At 42.3% G+C, this 15,753-nt stretch overlaps 1 protein-coding gene across 9 annotated transcripts in view; it reads left to right on the top strand.

Annotated features, from left to right (window-relative positions):
• The window catches only part of arnt2 (aryl hydrocarbon receptor nuclear translocator 2), a 476,833-nt gene that overhangs the window by 314,784 nt on the left and 146,296 nt on the right, over nucleotides 1-15,753 (top strand). For all 9 annotated transcript variants that reach the window (XM_087981308.1, XM_043677623.2, XM_087981306.1 and 6 more), the window contains 2 exons: nucleotides 3,545-3,620; nucleotides 3,829-3,952. In XM_087981308.1, coding sequence (XP_087837434.1) covers nucleotides 3,545-3,620; nucleotides 3,829-3,952 — 200 coding nt within the window. The remainder of the gene's footprint in view (nucleotides 1-3,544; nucleotides 3,621-3,828; nucleotides 3,953-15,753) is intronic.

The following is a 15,753-nucleotide window of genomic DNA, read 5'->3' as shown; positions in this document are numbered from 1 at the left end:
AATGATGCAATGTATTGAACAAACCTAAATTGCTAGAGTTCTTGAGAAGATTTGTATCTCAGGTTGTGGATGAAGTTGTAGATTCGTTCACTGAGGTGTATGTTTTTCTGGAAATGTTTTGTCACCTCGCAGCATGACATCATCAGTGCGCCTTTGATAAGATGGAGGTGGTCTGTCCCGCCTGGTATTTATGTGTCTCTGTTTGTTGGTACTTCCAGTTCTGTATCTGAGTGGTTTGTATACTGGGTCCAGTTCAATGTGTCTATTGATTAAGTTCCAGTTGGAGTGCCAGGCTTCAAGGAATTCTCTGGCGTGTCTCTGTTTTGCCTCTGCTAGGATGGTTACATCATCCCAGTTGAATTTGTGTCCTTTGTCGTCTGTTTTGGAAATTAGGGAGTACTGGGCATGTCGGGCAGTGACAAGCTGATGTTCATGCACTTGTTTGGTCAATCTTCTTTCTGTTTGTCCTATGTAGTGTTTTCACAGTCTTTTCAGAGTATCTTGTAGATAATGTTGTTCCTGTTGGATATGTGTGTCGGATCTTTAACTTTGTGAGGGGCTGGTGGAAGGTGTTTACTGGTTTGTGGGCCACTAAGATTCCCACAGTTCTGAGTAGTCAGGTAGTTATCTCTGATATGTCTTTGATGTATGTATGGTCCCTATCGTGTCTGGTTGTGTAGTGTTTTCCTTTTTGGATTTGTCCCGTAAATACTGGAGGAGAGTGCTGTTGGGGTACCCGTGGGTGTGACAGAGTATATACCTGTGAGAGAGTGTGTGTATAAGTATGGGGGTGTTTGTGTACGTGTGTATGAGAGAGGGTCTGTGTGAGAGTGTGAGTATGATTGTGTGTAAGCGAGTGTGTGTTTGTGTATGTGGGGTCACCTGTAGTTGCTTTTTGAACAAATAGAATGCATCTGTAAATATAACTCTCCACTACACTATACACACGCTAATTCCCTCTCTCTCACATGCATGCACTCTCTCTCTCACTCACTCACTCACTCTCTCACACACACACACACACACACAGTCTGTCTCTTTTACAGACAATCACACTCACTCTCATACAGATCTCTCTCATACATACGCTTTCTCAGACACCCCCCCCCAACACACACACACACACACACAGCCATACATACACAAGCACGCCCACGCTCTCACACATACACCCTTTCACAGGCATATATTCCATCACACTTCCCCCAACCCCCCCCCCCCCCCCCCCACACACACACACACACACACACACACACACACACACTATCAAGCATGCATACATGCACACTCACACACTCTCTCCCTCTCCTGCCCCCCCCCCCCCTTCCCCTACACACAGACTCTCACTCACACTTTCTCTGTCTTTCTTACATGCATATACACACACAAATATATGTCTTGGGGTGAATTTGCATTTGCAGGTGCAATTTATTTTGTTTAAGAAGCACACTATCTACAGGCAGTCAGTCCATGTGATATTTTATTTAAAAATTCCCACTTTGAAAATAGAACCAGTCTAACTCAAGGTTGGGATACAGACAGATTAACCTCACATCTTTAATGCATTGTCTGAGTTGAGATGTCACCTTTTTTTAATGAAACCTTAAATTATTTTGGGACTGTGACTTGAAAGAAGTTCTGGGGTTAACACAGACATAAATGAATCGAAACTTGCATTTCCCATTCTAAGTGATTAAAGACTTAACAACAATCTAGGTTTGTTCAATACATTGCATCAGTTGTATGACACTTGTGGGTGGCACGGTGGCACAGTGGTTAGCACTGCTGCCTCACAGCGCCAGAGACCCGGGTTCAATTCCCGACTCAGGCGACTGACTGTGTGGAGTTTGCACGTTCTCCCCGTGTCTGCGTGGGTTTCCTCCGAGTGCTCCGGTTTCCTCCCACAGTCCAAAGATGTGCAGGTTAGGTGAATTGGCCATGCTAAATTGCCCGTAGCGTTAGGTAAAGGGGTAAATGTACGGGAATGGGTGGGTTACGCTTCGGCGGGTCGGTGTGGACTTGTTGGGCCGAAGGGCCTGTTTCCATACTGTAAGTTATCTAATCTAATATTTTACTATAAATTCTATGTCCTCTGATCCTGCCCTACTAGCTACCTGATGAAGGGGCAGTGCTTTGAAAGCTTATTCTTCCAAACAAACCTGTTGGACTATAACCAGGTGTTATGTGATTTTTTAACTTTGTTCACCCAGTCCAACATCACTCCACACTTTGATAGCAATAGATTAGAATTGTTATTATTGCATGTCTTTTGCAACACATTGCAGAATGGAGTTTCAAAATAGCCTTCTTGGATTATTATCAAATACTACAAATGGTATAGTGTTTTCAAGGAAACTGTATGAGGAATTATTTTAATTGATTGACTTAAATTTGTGATTCAGTGTAGATTGACTCTGACTCTGACTTTAAAACAAAAATTCCTAAGGTTTGTTTATAATATTTTAGCTTCTACCTTACTCCCTTGTGTCAGACTCAATCATTTTCTTGCTTACCTGTAAAATTTAGCCATGGACAGTGAAGGAATGTAGTGCTTTATACTTCCTGGCTCGTAGTCAGGGAGAATACTTCAACATGATTGTCTTGCTTGATTACGTCATTGTCATGACCTTGTCAACAGATTGAAACTGGAATGGGAAGATCTGAGCTATAGCTCCCTTGACCTACTTTAGGACTGTTTTCATCAAGGCCAGTGTTATGTAGAACAGTACAGCACAGTACAGGCTGCTTCTTCATTGTTTACCACCTAGTATACTACAACACATAAACATGCTGGGAAAATGTGCCAGCCTCAATAATGGTAATTCTGAACCGATTTAGCTTGCTAATTCTCCAGTGTGTTTTCACCACAAACGAGAAACAGATCAGTTGTGCGATGGAGTCCTCTCCACTTTCTCGATGTGCACAGCCCCAACAATGCTTAAACTGGACATCACCCATGAAAAGCACCCTGTTTGATTCTCACCCATTTGCCACCTTAAACACTACCAGGGCAGAATGGCAACAGTATATGCTATCTCCACAATGCATTGCTGTAACTCATCAAGCCTCCTTTGATAGTTCTTTACAAACCTGCCACCTATATCTCTTGGTAAGGCAAGTGTAGCAAACACCGGGGAACAACAGGACCTGCATATTAATATGAAGTTATTCAATTAAGTGATTTTGATAAGAGTTATAATTAAAAATCTCTCAGCTGAAATGTTAATTTATATTGCATATTTTACTGAAATGTAGTTAGAGACATTTCTAATAGATTTTGAAAAAATATTAAGGAATTCAAATTTGAGACCAGATATAAAAGCAGAATGCGATATTTTAATAGTGTGCTGGTTTGTGATTACAGCTGTTACAGGGGGCAGGGGGAAGTGGTAATCATTTAGAAGTTAGGTTTTGACTAGAAGAGATAGTGTTTCTTCATTTGTAAAGATCTGCAGCCCCAGTTCTGCCCTTGGAAGTGCAGGTACTTACACTGAGTGCTGTTGTGACTTGTTTTTTCCCAATGTGTTTATGTTCTATGTTCTAGGCAACTCCAGCAGCAGCAACAAGCTGAGCTTGAAGTGGGTTCAAGAGAAGGTCTACCTTCCTATGACCCTTCCCAGGTAATAGATACAAAGAATTTATACAAGCAATACTTCAAAGTTGGCCTAGCCCATGGCATAACACTGTATACTTAAGCAGATGATGCATTGTTCAACATGTTGAATTGTATAACTATCACATAAAAAATATATTCTAGGCAATGAATGTCTGCATTACTGAAAGAATTGGTGGCTATAGTAGATTTCATATAACTATTTATTTTACAAGGTGCCCGTTGCAACTGTATCTGCTGGTGTCCAAGAACATGGAAAGTCAATTGATAAAACTGACCCGCTGTTTTCTCAGGACAGAGACCCCAGATTCACAGATATCTACACTGGTATTTCTCCTGGTAAGTTGAGTTATGATGAAAGCAAGATACTGCAAATGATGGAGATCTGAAGTAAAAACTGGAAGTGCTTGCGGAACTCAGAACATCTGGCAGCATCTGTAAAGAGAAACAGAGTTAACATTCTGAGTCAAGTATGACTCTGAAGAAAAGTAACTGGACTCGAAACATTATCTCTGTTTGTCTCTCCACAGATGCTGCCAAATTTGCTGAGTTTTTTCCAGCAATTTCTGTTTTTAAGTTGAATTATGAAGTTTGTGTCAATGATAGCTGAAATGTTTCAACAGCCATAAACCTAAAACACAAAACAAGCATTAATGAAAACTTCATAGTTGTGTTCAAACAGAAAACCAAAATGTTACATACTTTCCTCCTTCTTAAAAGCTATTTTTTTATTTTTCTAAAGGAATGCTCCTTAAAATTACCTGCTATAAAAAGCAGACAAGGATGTTTTTCAAAATTTCAAACATTAACCCTGTACAATTTGTTCAAAGAAGTAGAACTTTGGTATTTGTTAAATAACTATTATCGAAAATTGCCCATTTCTATTCTACAATTCATTTTTCAAACCTGTGGTCAGAGTGTCACCAGCTAGATCTGTGACTTTCAGTTATGTTTTCAAACAAAGCAGACATAATAGAAGTTTAGGGAATACTTAATTAAAGTATGTTAACTTCATTGTAAGCTTGTGGAACAAAGAATTCAGTTTTTCAAAGTAAACTTCTGCTCTTGGAAATGCATTGTAATCCTGAATATAATTTATTCTGTCTGTTTGTGTTTATTTGCTTGATAGTCAAGTATGTTTGTCTTCCATTGGTGACTCATAAATCACTGACAGCAATTCTGAGCTGTTTGAGAATTCATGGAAAAGCAGTTCCAGACTCTTGGATCTTGTGTTGTCTATGTTTGCATGTTTTTTTTGTCTGTTGCTGGTATTGTGACTTTCAAATAGAAGACTTTAACGGCTGCTGCAGAAGGATCAAGAGTTGCAAAAATTACAGAGTCAAGCTTCTGCTGTTCCAACATTTCTCATCAGCATGAAGAAGTTCAGAAAACGTTAATATATATTGTTAAAAATCACACAACACCAGGTTATAGTCCAACAGGTTTAATTGGAAGCACACTAGCTTTCAGAGCAACGCTCCTTCATCAGGCGATCACCTATCATCTGATGAAGGAGCGTCGCTCCGAAAGCTAGTGTGCTTCCAATTAAATCTGTTGGACTATAACCTGGTGTTGTGTGATTTTTAACTTTGTACACTCCAGTCCAACACCAGCATCTCCGAATCATTAATATATATTGAAAGACTGATTCCCAAAGATAGTCTAGAGGTATGATGGTATACACTGGCATCAGTGTTGTGCCTCCTTATGTATTGCTGTTGAAGTTTATAGTCTGGCATTCATCAGGACAGACACAAGAATGCTAAGTTTCAAAGGTGGTAATATTTATACTGCATAGAGAAAAGGTGCTGGTTTATTAGGAAGTCAAGTCTGATTGTTCAAAGCATTGCCATGGTAAATACTTGAAAGAATGATTGTTACCTAAGCTTTTGTTTAATGGCACAATTTCTGCAAAAGACAAATCCCTGCACCATTTCTGAATTCTCCCTTTGAAATTTGGCATTCTTATGTCTGTCCTGAAGTATGCAGGAGGAAATGGTTCGACAGCATGTCTCTCCTTTTCAGTAATACTTAAGTTCTGTAATGTCAAGTAGCTTCCTTTATTTCCTTGACATGTCCTAAAGCATTTCAGAACTACAACTTAGATTCGAATTGCAACAATTACCTGTAAGAAAATGCACAGAATAAGATCCCAGAAATAGGTCCTGGGGTAAATAGCCAGTTAATCTATGTTTTATTTGATGCCTATGGAGGGAGGAATGATGTAGGCCTGGACCAGTTCCAGTGTTCTGCCAAGATTCGTTTACATTCACTTGAATAGATAATTTAGTGCAAAACATTTTCTATGTTCCGGAAAACAGCATTTTCAGCAATTCATCAATCCCTATAAATGAACTAAACTGTCAGCTAGGTGTGGCTTGAGATGTAAATTGTGACAATAACTCCCCACCACCTGATCAAGTGATATCAATTCAATCAGGCTAATATCAACCAGCTAATATCTATGTAATCTTACACTTCATACTGAATGCTACTGATATATGCTACACTGGTACTGTCACTGGACTGGTATTCACACACCCAGGCTAATGCCTTGAAGCATGAATTCAGTTTGTGTGACATCAGCTAATGGAATTCAAATTCCATCAATAAATCTGGAATATAAAGATAGTTTCAGTAACACTGCACATATAACTATTAACATCAGTTGTCATTAAAACCCAGCGAGTTCACCGATGTCCTATATAAAAGGAAATCTGCCATCCTACATATGACTGCAGACCCACAGTGATGTGGGTGACTCTTAGCTGTCCTTTAAATTGGCTAAGCAAGCCATTCAAGGGCGATTAGGAATGGACAGCAACTGCTGACTTTGCCAGTGATATCCATATCCCGTAAAAGAATAAAGGATTCCACCAGTTGAAGAACCAAATAAACTTGGTGTTAAGATCATTGGGTTTGGATGTTCTCCAGAGAGTACAGATTGAACCCACTCCAAATCATAGGATACAGTTATGTTTATGAGATTGTTATACTTTGAAACTGTATCTTCAGATTTTGATATTAGCGTGGAGGGGGTTGGCCTCTAAAGAATGAGGATGAGGGGGAGATAACATATTATGAAATCTGGGCATGAGGCGATGTGCTTAGGATCTGCTGGAGGATAAATGAGTTAGATCAAGACAAAAACTTCCGGGACCAAAAGGGTTGATGAGTATAGTTAGCATGAGAAGGCCAACTAAGACTGGAGATTGGAGAAGAATAAAAATTGCACAACACCAGGTTATAGTCTAACAGGTTTATTTGAAAACCCAAGCTTTTGGAGCCTTACTCCTCCTGGTCCGAGTGAGAGAGGGAGACCTTAGACACAGAATTTATAAATAAAAGATCAAAGGATCTTACAACTGATGCAAATGAATCAAACACACCTAAGATGGCTGTGAAATCTTTAATCAGTTAGAATGGGGATGCAGATTTCAATTGATCAATATGCAAATGAAAGAAATTCTTTCAAGTCACTGCCCCGAGATAACTTCAGTTTTATCAGTATAAAACAGATGACATCTCAGGTCAGACAATGTATTTTATGTATGAGGTCTTGTTTAGAGTCTGTCTGTGTCCTAACCTGGAGTCAGTCTGGTTTTATCTCCAAAGTAGGAATTTATAAAAATACAAATTTTTGAACAAAATAGAATGTATCTGCAAATACAAATTCATCCCATAGATATGTGTGTGTGCGTGTTTGTGTGAGAGAGAGAGAGAGAAGAAGAGTGTATGGGAGAGAGAGTTTGTGTATTTGTGAGTGTGTGTGCATGCATGTGTGTGAGAGCTTGTGTGTGGGTGCCAGTGTGAGGGAGTATACGCATGTGAGAGAGAGTGTGTGTTTTTGTGAGAGGGTGTATTGTGTGGTGGGGTCACCTGTAGTGCGACATGAACCTCAAATCCCGGTTCAGGCAGTTTTCATGGGTACCAAACCTGGCTATCAGCCTCTGCTTGGCAACTCTGCGTTGTTGTCTATCCCAAGGTCCACCTTGGAGAACGTTTAGCTGAAGATCCGAGGCTGAAGGTCCTTGACCGCTGAAGTACTCCGCCACTGGGAGGGAACATCCCTGTCTGGCGATTGTTGCACAGTGTCCGTTCTTCCGTTGTTGTAATGACTGCATGAATTTGCCAATATACAAAACCTCAGGGCATCCTTGCTTGCAGTTTATGAGATAGACAACATTGGCCAAGTCAAATGAGTACCTGCCATGCATGAGGTGCTGTCCCCATGTGTAATGATAGTATCCATGTCGATGCTCTGACAGGTCTTGCAGAGGCTGCCCCTAAAGGGTTGTATGATGTTATGGTCAATGTTATCCTGAAAGTTGGGTAGTTTGCTGCGAACAATGGTCTGTTTAAGGTATGGCAGTAGTTTAAAGATGAGAAGTGGAGGCCTAGGGAAGATCTTGGCGACGTCTCACTGTCATAGATGATGTGTTGCAGGCTGTAAAGAACATGGTGTGGTCTGTCTGCTCCTGGGAAGTACTGGACAATGAGGGGTACCCTATTGATCGCATCCCATTTCTGTCTTCTGAGCAGGTCATTATGGTTTTCGCAGTGGCATGTCAGAACTGGCAATTGATGGGTTGAGCATTGTATCCCGTTCGAATGAAAGTGTTCTGTAGTGTTCCTGGTTGTTCAGTTATTGGTACACTTCCTTGCAGTAATCTGTTCTATTCTGTTGCGTTCTTCTCATCTGAATAGATCCTGTGAATGTGTAGGGCTTGTCCAAAGAGGATGGTTTTTAACATATGTTTAGAGCGGAAGTTTGAGAAGTGCAGCATTGTAAAGTTACTTGTCGGCTTGCAGTAGAGTGAGGTATTGAGGTGTTCATCCTTGATGGAGATGCATGTGTCCAAGAGTGAGACTGATTCTAAAGAGTAGCCCATGGTCATTCTAATGGTGGGATGAAACTTGCTGTTATCACTATGTAATTGTTTCAGTGATTCCTTGCCATGAGTCCAAAGGAAGAAAATATCTTCAATATATCTGGTGTTATTGTGTTGGTCGGAGGTCCTGTGCAGCAAACAAGTCTGGTTCAAACTTGTGCATGAGAATGTTGGTATTATTGGGGTGCAAATTTGGTCCCCATGGCTGTTCCGTTTAACTTTGCCATCACGCCTCTCGGAATCTCCTCAATCATCTCTTCACAGCAGGGACCATAGCCTTGAAATTGACATAGAATCCATATCTTAGCTTACCCACATGACACACCGGTACAGTTCTTAGACACTGCCAAGCAGACGAGGCAATGGAACTACACCATCTGCATACATACGAAGAACGAGAAGCTGGAGAAACATGGCATCACCACCAGCGGTAGCCAGACCTCTCTGGCACCACAGTTGAAAACAGTATCACCACGGGGAAATCAATCGTCAACTTACCTGACCACACCCTTCAACCAGATGAGATTGAAGTTCTCAGCCAAGGGCACAATTTCTGCCCCGCCACCAAAATGGACCCCATTGGTCTTGTGGCAGATGCAGAGGAATTCATCAGACGAATGAGGCTTCGAGAATTCTTCCAAGATGTCAGCAGTGAGACAACAAATGAACCAGAACAGTTGACAGAAGTATCTCTGGCGGATCGACCAAAGGAGGAATCAATTTGGACCCCTCTGGAGGGCTGTTGTCTTGGGCTGAGCATGTATACTCAAACCATCAGGAAATGCGTGAACGCCAGATTCATCAGCCGCACTCCCAAGGTAGAGCAGTACTTCACCTGATCACAATGCAACACCAACCATGCTCTCAAAACCAATCGCAACATTGTCATCAAACTAGCAGACAAAGGAGGAACAATCGTCATACAGAATAGAACAGATTACTGCAAGGAAGTGTACCAGAACTGAACAACCAGGAACACTACAGGCCGATCTGACCAAAGAACATACCCGTGAAGTCAACAGACTGATCAAGACTTTTGGTCCAGTCGTTCAGAGTACCCTATGCATTCTCATCCCACACACTTCTCATGTAGCAGACTTACACTGTCTTCACACCTGGACATCTCACCGAATCAGACAATGGGACCCTGTGTAAGGACCTCTCTGGGTGTGTCAACCCATTGTACAGGGAATCCCCAGCTTCCGTCATGACACTACAGATTTCTTACAGAAATTCAGCACCCACGGACCATTGAAACAGGAACATTCCTCGTCACAATGGATGTTTCCGCACTGTGCACCAGCAACACCCATAATGGCGCCATCATGGCAACAGCCTCAGTCCACAAGTCCTACAACTGCCAAACTCCAAGCACCATCCTACAACTCATCTGCTTCATCCTTGACCCCACTATCTTCCCCTCTGACAATCAGTTCTTCATCCAGACACACAGAACAGCCATGGGTCAAGTTTGCACCCCAATATGCCATAATTTTCATACACAAGTTCAACCAAGACTTCTTTGCTGCATAAGATCTCCAACCAATATTATACATCAGATACATTGATGACATTTTCTTCCTTTGAACTCATGGCGAGGAATCACTGAAAAACCTTCATAGTTATATCCACAAGTTTCATCCCACCTTCATACTTACCATTCTTTCGAATCAGTCTCATTCTTGGACACAGGCATCTCTATCAAGGATGGGCACCTCAGTACCTCGCTCTACTGCAAGCTAATAACTTCATGATGCTGCATTCCTCGAGCTTCCACCCTAAGCATATTAAAAAAGCCATCCCCTACCGATAAGCCCTGTGCCATACTGTTTTAAAAAATTCTCAAGGTCAGGTTCGTAGGAGAGTAGTCTGACACAGAACAAACGACCAAGAGGCGAGTCTGCTAGAATATGGGCATTTTATTCCCCGCAGCGTCGCCACAACCAGGTCTCATACAACGGGTCTGGCTTATACTCACTCTACATGTTACCGGAACTGGGAGCCGTCAGTTCTCGTAGAGAGGTTGCCAACAACCCACGCTCGGCGGTTAAACGTAACCCCGGAGCAGACTCCCGGGTCTGGCTTATACTCACTCTACATGTTACCGGAACTGGGAGCCGTCAGTTCTCGTAGAGCGGTTGCCAACAACCCACGCTCGGCGGTTAAACGTAACCCCGGAGCAGACTCACCGAACTGGAGACTTTTCCAGCTGATATACTCTTTTCCAGATATAAACATTCATGTGAACAGCAGAGCAAGGCTAAAAAACACATTCCATTCTGGTTACATACAGATAAGAAGATTCACACGGGGAGGTGTGTAATAAGATTCACACGGGACTAAGCAACACCTCCATTCCGGTTAGATTCACACATGTATTGGGACATAATTTTTAACCGTTTCACCACATTCCACTGCTTGGCCCAATACATGTGTTACATTATGATTCACACATGTATTGGGACATAATTTTACACCACACATACACAGGATCTGTTCGTACAAGGAGGAACACACTGGACTCCTGAAGGTGTTGAAGGATGCCCACATAAGAATGGGATACAATGTTCAACTCATCAATCGGCAGTTTCGAAGTGTTATAGCAAAAAACCAGAATGACCTCCTCGTAAGACCGACAGGGATATGACCAATAGAGTACCCTTTGTTGCACGGGGAGGCAGAAGGAGTGTGCGTGTCTATCAGCCTCTGCTCGGTAACTCTGCGTTGTTGTCTATCCCAAAGTCTGCCTCGAAAGACATTTACCTGAAGATCCAGTGGGAGAGCACTTCAGCAGTCAAGGACATTTGGCCTTGGATCTTCAGGTAAATGTCCTCTGAGGCGGAGTTTAATAGACATATTCAGTACCCGTGAGGACTGCCTCGACCGGGGTCTTGGGGTCATGTTGCACTACAGGTGACGCAATCACACTATACACTCTCCCATGCACACTCCTCCTCCCCCCCATACACACACACTCCCTCTCCCACACGCAAGCGTATAGACTCTCTCCCATAAACACACACACACTCCTTCTCCCTCTCTCCCACACACACACACTCCTTCTCCCTCTCTCCCACACACACACACACTCCCTCTCTCTGTGACTCGCACGCGAGTGTACGTACATGTACACGCGCACGCACACACACACACACACAAAACTACATATTCAGGAACAATGGGTACACGATAAGCACAGTCCGCTGATTCCTAAGCAACAGACCTAAACAAGAAGACACAACACATCCTCGTTCTTTTATGTTCTAATAAGTACAGGTCTAATTTACTCAACCTCTCTTCATAATATAGTCCTCCATACCTGGTATCAGTTTAGTTGAACTTCTCTGGATTACCTCCAATGCCATTGAATAATGGGCCAAAACCTACTCTTGGGATTCCAGTTATGGTCTGACGAGTGCCTTGTACAATTTCAGCAAAACCCCTGTGCTGTAAACTGCCCATTTTGTCCCAAGATGAAAGGAGTTGGGCTCTCAAGGATAGCTGATCAACATTTCTAGTTGGATATAATGCACATTTGATATACTTTGCAGTGGTGATAGTTTTTGAGATGGGAAGGCATTGAGGAAACCATTATGATGTTGACTTTCTTATAGTGTTAGTAAATTTCATCAACAGATTAGTCTGGCAGGAAAGGGAGAATAGCTGGAACTCAAACGTCAGTATGGTTCATTTTCACTGGAATGTGGGTGAGAACTTGCAATTGGTTTCTTCTGTTGTGGTTTTGTTCGCCGAGCTGGGAATTTGTGTTGCAGACGTTTTGTCCCCTGTCTAGGTGACATCCTCAGTGTTTGGGAGCCTCCTGTGAAGCGCTTCTGTGATCTTTCCTCCGGCATTTGTAGTGGTTTGAATCTGCCGCTTCCGGTTGTCAGTTCCAGCTGTCCGTTGCAGTGGCCGGTATATTGGGTCCAGGTCGATGTGCTTATTGATTGAATCTGTGGATGAGTGCCATGCCTCTAGGAATTCCCTGGCTGTTCTCTGTTTGGCTTGTCCTATAATAGTAGTGTTGTCCCAGTCGAATTCATGTTGCTTGTCATCTGCGTGTGTGGCTACTAAGGGTAGCTGGTCATGTCGTTTCGTGGCTAGTTGGTGTTCATGGATGAGCGTCTGTAATCATTACCTGGATCATCCTGAATCCGTTCTGTCTGGCTGTGTCCCTGGCTTGTGGGTTGTTGACCGGTGGTCTGTATCTGACACATGGTGGAAGGATTCGATTTTTTCGGCATTCATGCAGGAACTGGAGTTGTTCGTATGTGGCGCTTAGGTGGTTGGCACAGGATTCCCATTTCCTGGCTTGTCTTAATGTCTCTCGCCCGTAGGTGTTCAAAGTTTGTGAGAAGATTATAACCACAGATGAAACACTGAAGTTTTGTCTCCTACTCAATTAAACTTCCCTCACACACTTCTGTAAAATCTCTGGGATGGGCAGTGAGAATTCAGCTGAATGCTTCAGAAGTGATGCTTTTTTTAAAAAAAAATTTTGCTCCTATTCAAATTAGTCTTGTCATATCAATAACAGAGCCAGACAGAACGGATTCAGAATGATCCAGGTAATGATTACAGATGCTCATCCATGAACACTAACTAGCCACGAAACGACACGACCAGCTATCCTTAGTAGCCACACACGCAGATGACAAGCAACATGAATTCGACTGGGACAACACTACTATTATAGGACAAGCCAAACAGAGAACAGCCAGGGAACTCCTATAGAGGCATGGCACTCATCCACAGATTCAGTCAATAAGCACATCGACCTGGACCCAATATACCGACCACTGCAACGGACAGCTGGAACTGACAACCGGAAGCGACAGATTCAAACCACTACAAATGCCGGAGGAAAGATCACAGAAGCGCTTCACAGGAGGCTCCCAAGCACTGAGAATGTCACCTAGACAGGGGACGAAACGTCTGCAACAGAAATTCCCAGCTCGGCGAACAGAACCACAACAACGAGCACCCAAGCTACAAATCTTCTCACAAACTTTGGTTTCTACTGACGAAATTCTTGAATTAAAATGGAGTATCTTACAGCCAATTAAATGCTTGCGATGTGTGGTTACTGGTGCAATTTTGAAAATCCAAGAAATCAAGATACCACAAAAACAGAAATGGCTGAACTGACAAATTAAACTTTATTGATATTGTTAAATTTATATTAAACTGAAATGTCAGCCTAAATTTCTCTGAAGTAGAACTTGAGTTCACAGACTTCAGACTCAGATGCCAGAGTGCTTCCACTGAGTATTGTCTGAAGACAACTTCCTATGTCAATATATATTAGGACCTAAGAAATAGGAGCAGGAATAGTCCATCTGGCCTCTCCAGTCTGATCCACCATTCAGTAAGATCATGGCTGATCTTTTCATACACTCAAGTCCACTTACCTGCCCACTCACCATAACCCTTAATTCCTTTAATTCTTAATTCCATAATTCCTTAATTTCTTGACTATTAAAATAACCCTTAATTCCTTTATGTTAGGAAACTACTTATAGGAATACAGTCCTCTTAACACTAGTGACTATGCAGCACGTCTCTTTTCTGTGTCTCCCGGGATCCCCACCAAAACTGCAGAACAACTTTCTCCTTTACTTTTCATGACTTTCTTTGCTCCCCAATTGCTGTAGGCATTATTATTTAATTTAAAATAACATTTACAAAAATAAAGGATGGTTGTCTGGCTTCAAAATAGGGATAGAAAGACATCTGGACCTGAGGCTAATTATTCTAAATGATCTAATACAGGGAGACTACAGTTTGGGTCTTAACTTCTCATGGCATTTCACTCAACCTGATAATGTCTTGCACCTCCCATTCAATTATAATTGTCATATTTTTATTGTCACATCTAGTTACTCAAAGTTGAGTTACAATAAACCAGATCTAAATAATTAGCAAACTCTCAAAAAGTGAGTCGAAAAATACCAGTGCGAAGTTGTTAAGTGTAGGAAATCCACAAATTGTAAATTAGCTGGTCAGCAGGCATTAGCCAGTCAAAAATATTAAGAAACTGACACTTGTACCATTTATCATCGTTGAGAGTATGGTGCTGGAAAAACACAGCAGGTCAGGCAGCGCCTCAGGAGCAGGAGGACTGATAACGGGCTTATGCCCGAAATGTTGATTCTCCTGCACCTTGGATGCACCCTGACCTGCTGTGCTTTTCCAGCACCACACACTCAACTCGGATCTCCAGAATCTGCAGTCCTCACTTTCTCCTACTTTGTACCACTTAGAAAAACTCAACATTCTGGTCTCCCTCCTTTAGGAAGGATGTTGTGAAACTTGAAAGAGTGCAGAAAAGATTCACAAGGATGTTGACAGGTTTGGACAATTTGAGCTATGTGGAGAGGCTGAATAGGCTGGGGCTATTCTTTCTGGAATGTCAATAGCTGAAGGGTGACCTTGTAGAAGTTTATAAAATCATGAAGGGCGTGGATAGAGAGAATAGCAAAAGTCTTCTTCGCAGAATAGGGGAGTTCAAAACTAGAGAGAATAGACTTAAGGTGAGAGGGAAAGATTTAAAAGGAACCTCAGTGTCAGCTTTTTTATGCAGAGGGTGGTGTGTGCACGTACTGAGCTGCCAGAGGAAGTGTGGGGGCGGGTGCAATAACAACATTTAGAATAGATAGACACATGAATAGGAAGGGTGTAGAGAGATATGGGCCAAATGCTGGTAAATGGGACTAGATTAATTCAGGATACCTAGTCGGCACTGGTGAGTTGGACCAGAGGGTGTGTGCTGTTTCTGTGCTGTACAACTCTATGACTCGATTGGTATGACATTATGCCTGTAGCATCTAAGGAGAGAGAAACTGAGCTAACATAGAAATCACAGCAGGTCAGGCAGCATCCACAGAGAGAGCGAGAAAGCTAACATATCGAGTCTAGGTGACTCTTCAGCAGAGCTGACGTGAAGTGTGGAGGGGACAACATGTATGCAATAGTTGGGGGGGGGAGGTGATTAGGGGGTAAAGTGCCGAGGGAGAAAGGATGTTGATAATGCAGATTAAGTGATTGGAATATGAGAATGGCAGAACAATGATGTGTCTAAGTACCAGACTGGAAAGAACAGATGTTCCCACTGGAGTGGGGAGAGGGGGAGAGGACATGTGACAGAATGCAATAAGTAAAGCTAAAAGAAAGGGAAGGAACGGGAGTGGGTTCACAGTGTGAAGATGTTGAACTCAACATTGAGCCCAGAAGTTCTAAAGTGCCTAG

This window comes from Chiloscyllium plagiosum, unplaced genomic scaffold, assembly GCF_037043375.1.
Source record: "Chiloscyllium plagiosum isolate Xiang-an unplaced genomic scaffold, Cpla_swu_hap1 HiC_scaffold_39, whole genome shotgun sequence".
Lineage (NCBI taxonomy): Eukaryota > Metazoa > Chordata > Chondrichthyes > Orectolobiformes > Hemiscylliidae > Chiloscyllium > Chiloscyllium plagiosum.
The sequence above is the reverse complement of the archived record's forward strand: the minus strand, read 5'-3'. Positions and strand labels throughout refer to the sequence as shown.